Here is a 12,972-nt window from a genome sequence, read left to right on the forward strand (position 1 = left end):
TCGGGCTCTCCGCTCAGCGGGGAGCCTGCCTCCTCCTCTCTCTGTCCGCCTCTCTGCCTACTTGTGATCTGTCTGTCAAATAAATAAAAAAATAAATAAATAAAAATAAAATCATGGAATACCATAGAGTGGTGCTTGGCCCAGAGTGAGCACTCCACAATTGTTATTATTATTGTTACTGTTATAGCTCATTCATTTCTTCACCTGGAGACATGGCGATGCCTCCCAGGTGTGTCTCCACCCTGACCTCTCTGAACTCCCGCCACATACATCCAGTCACTGCCTGGCACTGTCCCTTTGGATGTCCTATGCTTAACACATCTTGGATGGAATGCTCAATTTCCTGTCCCCCCATCCCATGTGTTCTGCCCTCCGTCTTCCCCTCTTGCATAATGGGGCCACCTTCTGTCCACCGCTCAAGGCCAGTCAAGAGGAGACCCTGAATCTGTCCTCTACCAGCCACTCCATGATCTCACTCTGGCCCTGGCCACCTTCTGGCTCATCACCTTCCTCGCTGTTCCCCAGACCCCCTCTCAGCCAGAGATGAGTTATGTTTCCTCCTTTCCCATCTTCACTTAGAGTGCATTACACTTACCTACCTCCAAGATAAACCGAGGAGCTGCCCCATTGTCTCGTGGATCTCATTTCCCCTACATTCCCTCTGCTCCAGCCTCCCTGCTGTTCCCCAAACACACTAAGCTTGGTCCCACCCCAGGGCCTTTGCACTTGCTGTTCCCTGCTGGAACATGCTCAACTCTTTTGCCTTCTTCAGGTCTCTGCTCAGACATCACCTCCTCCGAGAAGTCCTCCCTAACTACCCTAGTTAACAGGCTTCTGGCTCCTTTTCTCTGTCCTCACAGCCTGTTCTTCACCTCCAAAGCGTTGATACCATTTGTCAGTTAACGAGTTGCTCCCTGACTTTTTGAAGTCCATCCCTCCCTACACAAGCCCAGAAGTCCCATGGGGACAGGAATCTGTCTGTCCTTTCACCATTATATCCCTGATGCACAGGGCTTGTAAGTAATAGTATTACTTAATAAGTATTATTACTTATTATTCCTTAATACTTAAGTATTTGTTTAAAGAACAAGAGGTAGAAAGGGATGGGAAACTAGGGATCCTTGTTTTCTGTCCCTATTTTTTTCTTCACACGAATAGCAGCCTATGCGGCCCACTGTTGGACATCTTGCTCTTTTCACTTAATAGGCTTGAAGATATTTTCTTATTAGTATGGAGACAGAGTTGCTGTATTCTTTTTGTTTTGCCTTATTGAGGTATAACTTACATGCAAGAAAACACACCCGTTTCAAATGTATAGCTTGGTGAGTTTTGACAAATGTTCTCCCATGTAACCACCACCATAAAGCCAGAACTCCTGGGGCACCTGGGTGGCTCAGTGGGTTAAGCATCTGACTTTGGCTCAGGTCATGATCTTAGGGTCCTGGGGTCGAGCCCTGTGTCTGTGCCTCATGTCTGCGCCCGGTGTCTGTGCCCTATGTATGTCCCTCCCCTGCCCTTTCTCGATCTCACTCTCACTCTCTTCCTCTCTCTACTTCTTGAGAGCATGAGAGAGAGAGAGTGCGTGCGCTGGAGCGCAAGAGACAACAAGCCAGGGAGCGGGGGGAGCAAAGGGAGAGGAAGAAACAGACTCCCCACAGAGCAGGGAGCCCAACACCAGCTCCCGGTTCTCAGTTTGGCACTGGTGGGGAGAAGTGTTGTGTGCGCTCCTCTGTGTGGACACAGACTCCCATCTCTCACTAAATCCAGGGAGCAGTGGGATGGCCCCCGTGGTGCAGGATGGGAGGGCATCTCTTTTTGTTTTTTTCGTTTTTGTTTGTTTTTTTTTAGGTACTCTACACCCAACATGGGGCTTGATCTCACCACCCCAGAGATCAAGGGTCACGTGCCCTGGATATCTGGTTTTATAGGAAATTGTCAAGTTCTTTTCCAAAGTGGTCCCATCATTGCTCATGCTCTGAATCCTTCGTGACCCATGAGAATGGGTGGTGCTATGTTGGTTGGCCGGGTCTCAGCCTGTTCTGAAAACAGGTCCCCACGCTAGGACCTTCGCCACTTGAAGCTGGGGGGGGGGGGGCGGAAATGTCTGAGATCCACTTGGCTTTGCAGGTCCCAGGTTATGCCCCGGATTCCTCAGATTTAAATAACAATATTTCCCATAGAATGGCAGGTGCAGGAGAGGTGGCTTCTTAAGTTTTCCATTCTGGGGCCCAGAGGGACCGAAGCCAACTCCAGGTGGGACCTGGGAAGACACATTTTGAGTGAGCATCCTGGGTGAGTCTGACATGCTGTAAAGCTTGGGACCACTGAGTCTGGGGTGGGGGGCATGTAGGTGAGAGGTTAAGTCCTTCCAGGTAGAAAGAACTTTGGGAGCAAAAAGATGGGAAAGAACAGGTCAGGGAAGCAGGGACCAGAAATCCAGGCTTCCAAAGGCAGCCAAAGAGCAGGGATTATTCCCCTGAGGGCACTGGGGAGCTGTACTGGGTTTTAGTGGGGGAGTGACTACTTGGGTCTGCCCTGTGACTGCATCCGTGTGTGTGGATGCGTGTGTGAGTGTGTGTGTGTGCATTTGTGTGTGTGAGAGAGAGAGAGAGAGAGAGAGATACAGAAGGGGGTGAGGACCCCAGGAATTCCAGAGATGATGGGAAATGTGGTGTGGAAACCATGGCAGGCCAGGGAGGGGTAGGTGCCAGGTGGAGGGGTGCAGACCCCATTCTGCACGCTCTTTGCTCCAGGCCACTCCCTGCCTTGGATTCTGACCTGGGGACAACTGACTCCCTCATCAGACACTCCTGCTCTGGTTCTGCCCTTCCTCCTCCTCCCTCACCCCTCTTCCTGCTACTCTGGCTGAGGCTATGGGCAAGACAGGTGGGCTGGTGGCCAGCCATGGGTGTGTGTTTGTGTGTTTGTGGTGGCCGGGGGAGTGTCTCCAGTTCTGCATATGCTCTGAGCTGGGTGAGTGTTTGGGCATCTCCTGGGGACTTCCTGGGGCATCTGGGCTGCAGCCCTGGGGTGCATTGGGTGAGTTACTAAACCTCTCTGTGCCTGTTTCCTCATCTGCAAAATGGGTATGGCAATAGCATCTATTTCCTAGGGAGGATGTGGAGATGGAGGTAATTACTCAGAACCATGCCAGCCCACAGGGAGCCCTCAATTACATGAGTAGCATCATTCGGGCGTGAGCTCAACTCTGAGTGTCCCAGGCATGTGTCTGTGTCTTGCAGGAATCTGGGGCAGGAAGCGCACCTGAAAGCAAAGGGGGTTATCTAGGGCAGCAAGGGAGCAGGCCTGCCAGGGTGGCCTCTGTTTCCTCCTCTGCAAAATGGGAACAAAAGCAGCGCCCCGCACAACCTTGGTGCGGGGGCAAGCAGGACGCTGGAGCGCATGTTCGCACATGCCTGTCTGCTGTTACCTTTCCTTGGTCAATAAAGTGTGGTAAGAGTGGCTCCCACTTCCCTCTCCGTTGCTGGAGGATGCCTGGAACTGGGAAGCACCTAGAACAGCACACACTGAGTACCCAGAAAGCGCTCACCATGAAGCTTGCTGTGGGTGATCCACATGGAACCCCACGCCCGTGTTTGCTGGGCCGGGTGTGGGATGTGGCCGGGGCAGGATGCGGCCCTGGGCATCTGGCCCTACAGGTTCCTGGTCACCCTACTTCCTCCGCACCCCGACCTCTTGCCCCCACCATTGCCCCATCCCTCACTCCCAAATCACCAGCACCTCTGAGGACAGAGACTTTGGCAGCTGTGTCCTCTTCCCCAGCCCCCCAGGGAGAGGGAAGGGATACAGACACCCCCCCAAACCCAGGTGGGGTTACTGCTCCCCTATCTGCGGCTATCTCAGTGCCTCCCTGGGTGTCCCCCCATCTCTGTGCCTCTGAGCGTCTCTCTGCCCTCCACTTCGGTTTCCAGAACAGGAAATGTCAGGGTCCCAAGGGCATGTCCCAGGTGATGGCAGAGGAGGAAGCAGCAGAGACAGGACTTCCCCCCACCTCCTACCCCTGGATGAAAGTGGGGGTGGGGACAAGAGGGGCTCTTCCTTAATGAGCCTCTTAATCCTGCCACTCCGGATCTTAATGAGGGGGAGGGACCTCATTTGAGGGCAGGGAGCCCTGACATCAGCTCCTTGGTCACCCCATCCCCCCACCAGTGCCTGAGCCTCAGCGGGCCCTGGCCAAACTGGGGCAGGAGGCTTGGGAAACCGAACAGGGGCTGGGGACCCGGACTCCTGGGTCCTGGCGGAAGAGATGACCTGCGCTCCTGGTCCGACAGAGCAGGGACCTGGGGACCCCGACTCCTAAGTCTGAGGGTGGAGGGCCTGGAGGCCCAGAGCCTTCCCCTAACACACACCCCCTTCAAACGCCCGCTGGCGCGCCCCGCCCCTCCCGCCTCCAGTTAACCCCAAGCCTGCGGAGGAGCCCGGGACAGTCTCCCGGAGCCCACGGATGGAGGAGGAAAGCGACCGACCCGCTCTCGGAAGAGGGATGGAGGCCGACGAGCCCGCCAGCCCCCGGGAGCCGCCGTCGCCGCCCCCGCCGCCGTCGCCGCCGTCCCCCTCTGCCCCCGACACCCCGGGGACCCCCCAGCCCGAGCAGCCGACGGAGGCCTACGCCCGGCAGCTGCTGCTGGAGGAGTGGAGACCCCCGGGGGGGAGCCTGGAACTGCCCCCGCGCCTCACCTGGAAGCTGCTCTTCCTGCGGCGGCCGCTCTACCGCAACCTGCTACGTTCGCCCAACCCCGAAGGTGCGGGAAGGTGCGGGAAGGTGCGGCACCGACAGACCGCTGCCCAGTCTTCACCTTCTGCCACGTGCAGTTCGCTCAGACCGTCTGTCTCCTCATCTTTCTGTCTGCTCCCTCTTGTCTGTTCCCTGGGCTCAACCTGTTTCTCTACACCCTTTCCTGTCTCTTCTGTTATTGTGTCCCCCTCTGTCTCCTTGGGGCTCTCTCTTCCTGCCCCGCATCACCCTCTTTCTCTTTCTATGTCATATGTCCCTGTCTCTCCCGGTGTCTCTCTCTCTCTCTCATTCTGTCTGTCAGCCTCTCTCTCCCTGCCTCCTTCCACATGTATTTCTGTCTCTTTCTCTAGTTGCCTCTCGCTCTGTCCCTCTATCTCGGTCTCACCAGGACCCCTCCTCCTTGTCCTCCTTCCCTCCTTCTTCACTGCACCATTCCTTTGCCCCAGGACATTCTCAGGACTCTCCCGGGCCCTGACTCACACGCCCCTGCCAAGGCAGGTTGGTCCTGGCGCAGATTCCCGCCCTTCCAGCAGAGCCCTGGGGGGAGGGAGTCAGGCCCAGGCTGAAGGGCTGGAGGCAGTTTCAGCCCGTCTGAGGCTCCGCTCCCCCGGTGCGTTTCAGGCATCAACATTTATGAGCCAGCACCCCCTACTGGTCCCACCCAGCAGCCCCTGGAGACTCTGGGTAAGTGCTTGCGGGCTCGGCCCATGGGGTGTGAATGGCCCTGCGAATGGGCAGGTTCTAACCCTCTGCTCCTCCACCTGCCAGGCAACTTCCACGGCTGGTACATTAGGACCGAGAAGCTCCAGCATGACCGCAGGTGGGTGGCGGAGACCACTGGGGCCCTGCCCCAGTCTCTCACCTCAGGGCCTGGAGAAACTGCCTCTGTGCCCTTCTGGGCCTCAGTTTCCTGCTCCGTACCCAGGGTTTGTCATAAAAGAGAACATTCCTAAAACACAGTGCAGGATCTGGCTGGGCCCAGCTTGCATATAGTAGGTGCTCAATAAATAACCGCTGTCACTGTTACTCTTCTCCACCTCTTCCCTGGGAGGGGAAGGCACCCAGGCCACCATCTGCCCTCCATTAAACTGAGCCCTGCTTCTGCAGGTTGGGTGGGACAGAGTCACACATGCCTGGGTTGGGAGCCCCGCTCTGCCACTTCTTTGCTGCTTAACCTTAAGCAAGTGACTTCCCTTCTTGAGCCACTTTGCTCATGTGCGTCATGGGGTTCAGACCATCTGGCATTCAGGGGGGAAAGGAGGGAGCTGAGGCTATAAGGGGGGAGTAAGTGCTCAGCCCCCATCCATGGGTGCCCTTGGTGTCTCCATGAGGGTACTATGATCGAGATTTCCTGTTCCCAAGAATCCTAGCAACTACCAGACCTCACCTTCCCCATGGCCTCTCTCACAGCTGGACGGTGAAGCAGCAGTGTGTGGACCTTCTGTCCGAGGGCCTGTGGGAGGAGCTCCTTGACGATGAGCAGCCAGACATCACGGTCATGGACTGGTATGCGCCTCTGCCCAATCCGCCTGCCCCGCAGGGTCATGCACAGGGCTCCCCAGGGCGCCAGCCTCACCTGTCCTCCCCTGGTGTGAGCTTGCCACCAAGACCCTCATGTCATGGCAGGATCCAGCCCCGCCTACTGTTCTAGGTCCTTCCCACTGAGACTTCCAGTTTGTGAGATGCACCTCGCTGGACATCGTTCCTTCATTCTTGGATGCTTCTCCCCGTCTGCTCTCTAGATAAATTCCTCCTTATCCTTTGGGATTCTGCTATACGTGGCTCTGCCGGGAAGCCTTCCCAGACCAGCCCCCAGCTGGCTCAGAAGCCGTATGCTCCAGGGCCCTGGGCTCCCCCAATCCCAGCCCTTAGCGTTCCGGATGGTCACTGTCTGGTGACAGGTCTGCTTCCCACACCAGGCTATATGACTCCCACAGGGGCACTGTGGGGGGCCGCCTTGGTCAGGGCTGTGTTGCCCACACTAGCCATCCCGGGTGCACAGAGTGGAAGCCAGTGAGCGTGTGTCGCACGGTGTTAGGGCTGGGGGATGAGGTGGGGACACGGGAGCTGCTGTGGCAGCTGAAGGTCTGGACCCTACCCCCAGGTACGAGGACAGCCGGCTAGACACGTGTGTCTACGAGCTGCACGTCTGGCTGCTGGCAGCTGACCGCCGCTCAGTCATCGCGCAACACCACGTGGCCCCCCGATCCTCTGGACGGGGCCCCCCCGGCCACTGGCTCCAGGTGAGGCGCTGCCCTGGCCACCAACCCTGGCCACGTGTCCATGTCCCAAGACCTCAGAGAGGGCGGAGGTAGGAGAGGAGGGTTCCCGGATCCCTGATGGGACTTCTCCCTGACCCCGCTGCAGGTGTCCCACGTCTTCCGCCAGTACGGCCCTGGCGTGCGCTTTGTTCACTTCCTGCACAAGACCAAGAACCGGAGGGAGCCTGGCGGGCTGCGGCGGACAAGGGTGACAGACTCCTCCGTGTCTGTGCAATTCAGGGAGTGACTGGCTGTCCAACTCCCAGCCTGTTCTGACCCTTTGTCTCACTGGTCCATAACGTGTGATCCCTCAGCACCTCCCTGATCTCTTAGCACTTCCCTGACCCTTTGCATCTCCCTGACCCCTTAATATCTTCTTGTTCCTTTATCCCTTTGGACAGCTTAGCATCTCTTTTACCTCCCTGACCCTTAGAAGTCCCTGGCCCTTAGCACCTCCTTGACCCTCAGGAGTCCCTGGCCCTTAGCACTTCCCTGGCCCTTTAGCTCTGCCTTGTTGTCTCACACACTTCCCCGATGTGTGGAGAAGCACCCCCGCCCCCTGTTCCCTTCCCACCTTCATGACCCTTCAGCTTCTCCTTGGTCACTTACCACCCCCCAGGCCCCTGCTTCCTGCCTGGCCCTTGATTTCCCACCTGACATCTTCACACCCCCTTGAATGGCTGACTGGCATTTCTTCTGTGCTCTCTGAGCCCTGTGAGGGCTGAGGGCAGCAACCGCTTCTTCCCAAGTTAGTGCTCCACAGACAGAAGGTGCCTCGTAGGGGCACCTGGGTGGCTCAGTGGGTTAAGCCTCTGCCTTCAGCTCAGGTCATGATCTCAGGGTCCTGGGATCGAGTCCCACATCAGGCTCTCTGCTCAGCAGGGAGCCTTGCTTCCTCCTCTCTCTCTGCCTGCCTCTCTGCCTACTTCTGATCTCTCTCTATCAAATAAATTAAAAATTAGAAAAAAAATTATTAAAAAAAAAAAAAGAAAGTGCCTCGTAAATCGTTGCTAATTGGCGAATAAGTTCACAGGCGTGAGGATGCCGAGCATTTCCCTGGTCTTTGCTTCTCAGAATGACACTGAGTTCATATCCCACAGGCACGTCCTGTAACCCTTATCCTGAAGCACCTTGCAACACCCGTGCCGTGTGCACCTCCCGCCACGACCTCTGGTCTCTTTACTTAGCCCCAGTTTACAGCCTCTTGGCCTTTCCACTGACCTCTCTGCTCCAATTCTGTCCTCTCAGATGCTCTCCACATTCCCCTTCCCCCTCCAACCCCAAATTCTCATCTCCCCCAGAGCTGGTCCCCATACCTCTCCTCCCCACAAGACCCCCCATTCCTCCAGAGTCCCCCCAAAGCCATCAAGATCTCTATCAAGGGCCATAATCGCTGGGGATGGTGGTGGAACAGATGATAAACTTGAGCTACAATTTTTTTCATGTGTTGGGGGAAGAGATTGAAAATCTGTAACAACTGCGAAGTCCCGGGCTCTGGCCAGATCCAGCATGAGACCCTGGTCCTAGCCTGGGGCAGGGTCCTTGACTGCCTCTTGATGTTCCAGGCCTGACTCCTGAGATGGAGCTGGAGGTCCCTGGTAGGCAGAACAGCTTGTGGGGAGGAGAGGGATTCAGGGATTCAGGGAAGGGTTCTCTACCAAAAAGTTCAGGGAAGCATTTTAGTGGTATCACTGCATGTCGCACACATGTCCCGTGGATGTATATCTTTGTGCCCACCTAAACGGATGGCGGAATCTCTGAGTATGAACCCCCCTCCAGCATTGTCCCAGGTACAGGCTGATGCAGGCCTGACCGCCCTGCTCTCTCCCCCACCCCACCCCTGTCCTGTGTGGAGTTGGGTCCCAAGCATGAGTAGATGGCAGACAGGGATAACATCACAAGGGCTATATTGCAGGGAAGGCGGGTTTCGGGAGACAGGCAGAAAGTTCTCTCCTCCTGGGACTTGGGGACTTCAGCAGACCCCAGAGACAAGGCCAGATGAGAAGCTCTGCACGCTGTGGGGGTTGGAGAAGAAGTATCCCTAAGGCATCAGTAACACCTGCAACAGAATAAAAATGATCACTTGGGGGGGGTGCTAGGGGCTCAGAGATCCAGAGTGGGGGAGGGGGCGGTTCTAAAAGGCTGAGATGGGGTGGAGGGCTGGGGCTGGGCTCCAAGCTCATGAGCTAGGTGTCCTGGGGGCCCTTGGAGCTCTTGTGGAGGGAGAGGGACAGGTGATGTGGTTTTGAAGAGTACTAGGACTAGATTTAGGGTCCCACGTTCTGTGAGCTCCCACATGTGAGTGCACAGTGGGCTGGGTGGGGGTGCCCAAAGTTGGATCTGGGGGCTCCAGAACCTTAACAGGGACTTTGGGGCTGGTTTCCAGGGCTGTGCCTGATCTAGAACAGCTTGTGGGGAGGGAACATGAGGGTAGATAGGGTGTTCCTGGAACGGGGTCTCAGGGTGGGTCAGTTTAGAGTCTGGGAGTCCCAGAGCTGGCTCTGGTGGCTCCGGGATCTGGGACGGACTGGGTTTGGTTCTGGGGGCTCTGGGGTGATAATGGTGGCTCCCCATCTGCAAGCTAGGCCTAGGACAGCAGCTCTGGGTGGGTCGGCAGGTGGAGAATTCAGGAAGGTGGGAGGCAGGTGCTCTCAGAATGGAGGCTAGAGGGCTAGAGGGTGGGGTCCCTTCTGAGTGTGGGAATCCCGGAGTTGGGTGCGAGAGCTCCGAGGGGGCATGGGCTTGGGGGAAGGGATGCAGGTAGGAGAAGGGGGATCTCCAAGATTGGTCCTAGGGACCCCCAGTGGGGGTCAGGGACCAAGGGGTCTGGGGGACCGGCTCGCGCCGCGGACGCGGAGGAGAAGCTGCGGGCGGAGGCGGGGCCGGGCGGGCACCTGCAGTAGAGCGACGCGATGGTGTTGGACCAGTCGCCGAAGATGCCCTTGCGGAACTCTTCGAGGCGCGGGTAGGCGCCCGCCGAGAACTTGCGCGTCTTGCCGGCCTTGCCGCGGAGGGACCACACGGTGATCTCGCAGCGCGGGGCCACCACCAGCGAGGAGGCGACGTTCGTCCAGTCAGAGGGCAGGAAGGGCAGGTCGGCGCCTGGCTCCAGCGACAGCTGGGCGCCCCCGCAGCAGTTCTCGTAGTAGGGGTCGCTCTTGTCGTAGAGCCTGGCGCACGTGCGCGTCCCTTCGGGCTTCTTGAGGTCCGCGGGCGTCGGGCAGGCTGCTCGGACGCCAGGGACGGCCGCCAGGGCCAGGGCCAGCAGCAGGGGGCAGAGCGGGGACATGGCGACACTGCAAGGCCGCGTCCCCGCGCGCTTTTATGAGCCTGGCCCGTGGGAAGGGAGAAGCTGCGAGATAAGGACGCCCTCCCCACCCCCCACAACCCTCCCCGGAGCGGGGAGACCTTCCTCACCTACGTCGGAGACCCACAGTCAATAACCCATGAGGGACATACTTGTGTACAGCTTAGCAGCTTAAGATTTCACGTGGCAAACATCTAAAAAAAAAAAAAAAAAGGAAAGAAAGTCAATTAACAGGACTTGAGGACGAGTCTCTTACAATACAGAAGGGAACATAGGGTTAATAGTATAGGTAAGAAAAGCTCTTAAAAACCCACAGGGATTTGAACAACCCCCTTTCCAAATAAGGAGATGCCATTGGAGGTGGAGGCGGAGGGGGAGGGGCTGGGTCTCCAGGTTGGGCAAGTCCCCCGTTGGGACACAGAATCTTGGGAAAGGAGAAGCTGGAGATAAGGAGAGAGAGGCCCCAGAGGGGAGTGGAGAAAGGAGAGGAGAGGAGAGGAGAGGAGAGGAGAGGAGGAGATGAGGACAGAGATCACACTACCCTCAGGAGCAGGAGAGCTTCCCAACCAAGGCTGGAAACCCAGAATCTGTGAAATAGACAATTGCACAACTCTTAAAAACCACTGCAAGGCAATGTACAAAAGGCTTGGGGGGGACATTTGCAACACTGGGACAGGATATAATTAATAGCTATCATATATAAAGAGTGCTTACAAATTGACAAGAAGATATCAAACAATCCCCCCGCCCCGCTCGGCCTCCAAGAAAGACAAGCTTTGGAGGGGGAGAGAGAAGGAAGAAGAGGGTGCACCCCCTACTCCCACTTCTCAGGAGCCAGGGGATTTTCTTAACAAAATTGGAAATCTTGAATTTATAAAAGAAACAGAGGACCTACTGAACTGTATAAAATGTAAACTTTTTGTACAGCAACAAACACAGACTAGACAATTCTTGTAATGCACAATAAACAGTTACCAATTAGTGAGCAGATATGCCACAAGCCAAAGGAAAAAATTGAGGACCAGCCCAAGAAGGGCTGAGAGGCTGGGACCTCAGAGTGGGACAGGGAGCTGGGCATTTGGGACCCCAGCCAGGGCCCTTTGGAGACTCGAAGTTCCTGGCCTCCTGCCAGATGAGCATTGAGTCAGGTATGGATGAACCAATGAGACAAACAGTGGTCCAAGTCTGTGGTTCTGTGGGTAAGGCCAAATATGGGCCTCAGTTTCCTCATCTGTAAAATGGGTGGTATTTTCTCCCTGTACTATAGGGTTGTTAGGAGGATTACAAGGGATCATAGAAAGTACAGGGGGAATAAAGGAACAGCCTCTGGAGCCAGGCTGCCTGGGGCCAAATCCCAACTCCTCCTTGAGCTGTCCGCACCTGACTCCACCTCCGGGCCCCAGGGAGACAATGTGGTATCCACCTCAGGACACTGGTATAGGAGGTAAGTGAGTTAATCCACATGACAGCGCTATTAGTAGGGCCCCTGCTGAGCGCTTTGTGCGTATTTGTCACTGTTGTTATGCCAGCCCTTAGTGTGGTGCTCAGTAAGTGGAAAGCAGAACAACACATCAGCAACGATCTGCTGTTATCCCCTCCTCCTCCCCTGGACGCTGTCTCCTGCCTTGGCCAGGGTCATGCGGTTCCAAAGAGCCTAAGGCTGGAAACACTTGGAAGTAGGTTTAAATTTTGACTCTGTCACCTTGCTGAGTGACCTCAGGCAAGTGAACTCACCTCTCTGAGCTTCGGTCTCCTCCTGCCTTCAATGGGATAACAGAAAACGATACTAGAAAACTATATAAAGAAATCTGGAACTGGGGCGCCTGGGTGGCTCAGTCGGTTTGGCGTCTGACTTTGGCTCAGGTCATGATCCCAAGGTCCTGGGATCCAGCCCCCATGTCAGGCTTCCCACTCAGCAGGGAGTCTGCTTGAAGATTTCTCTCCCGTCCCTCTGCCCCTCCCCCACCCTGCTCGTGCTCTGTCTCTCTCAAATAAGTAAAATCCTTAAAAAAAGAAATCTATAACTGACAGGATAAAATATTATTCATAAACATTAGGAACAATCCACATCATTGTTATTCATAAATATAAATACTTAATATTTAATATGGAAAGAAAACAGTATCGATATAAATGCATAAAGCACCAAGTCCAGGGCCTGGTACCTGGAAGTTACTCTGGAAACAGGAACTGTTATGACTCTTCTATGATTTCCAGATCCTGGATCCTGGCCTGGCTCTGTCCCAAACCAGACCTGGATCCTTCTCCCTCCTTCCGTCTTGTGAGCCCAAGAAATCTAATCTCCAGCCGCTAACTTCCCAGCCTGCCTCCTTGACCTCAGGGCAGAGAGCCCTCACCCTCCCAGCTCTGCATTTCCGGACTCAGGGATGGAGACCGGTAAGTGCGGTGTGGTTGGGAAGGGCCGTGAGCCTCAGACACTGGGACAATTCAGGACAGCAAGGAGACCCTGCTAGGGAGAAGCCCCAGGGACAGAAACACAGGATGCAGGTGGCCACAGCACACATGGAGACCCAGAACGAGCGCACAGCATCCTCAATCAAGGGACACATACATGGGCAGGGGGTAGGGACACACTGTGACACAGTCTGCCAATGACAGTCACTGAGTCTCACTCGTGAGTCCTAGAG

General features: G+C 55.9%; 2 protein-coding genes across 2 annotated transcripts; one reads left to right on the forward strand and one right to left on the reverse strand.

Moving 5' to 3' along the window:
* Window positions 1–4,242: 4,242 nt before the first annotated feature.
* On the forward strand, window positions 4,243–7,791 carry NCCRP1 (NCCRP1, F-box associated domain containing). Its single transcript, XM_047712524.1, has 6 exons — window positions 4,243–4,763; window positions 5,378–5,440; window positions 5,525–5,576; window positions 6,167–6,262; window positions 6,861–6,999; window positions 7,124–7,791. Exons 1-6 carry the CDS (start codon window positions 4,466–4,468, stop codon window positions 7,262–7,264), a joined length of 789 nt encoding a protein of 262 aa, XP_047568480.1. The 5' UTR covers window positions 4,243–4,465; the 3' UTR covers window positions 7,265–7,791.
* A 1,116-nt stretch (window positions 7,792–8,907) lies between these two features.
* SYCN (syncollin) lies at window positions 8,908–11,144 on the reverse strand. The gene is made up of 2 exons (XM_047712525.1): window positions 9,912–11,144; window positions 8,908–9,076 (listed from the first exon to the last, which is right to left on the reverse strand). Exons 1-2 carry the CDS (start codon window positions 10,304–10,306, stop codon window positions 9,067–9,069), a joined length of 405 nt encoding a protein of 134 aa, XP_047568481.1. The 5' UTR covers window positions 10,307–11,144; the 3' UTR covers window positions 8,908–9,066.
* Window positions 11,145–12,972: the final 1,828 nt, after the last annotated feature.

The sequence above is a fragment of the Lutra lutra genome, chromosome 17, assembly GCF_902655055.1.
Source record: "Lutra lutra chromosome 17, mLutLut1.2, whole genome shotgun sequence".
Classification (NCBI taxonomy): Eukaryota; Metazoa; Chordata; class Mammalia; order Carnivora; family Mustelidae; genus Lutra; species Lutra lutra.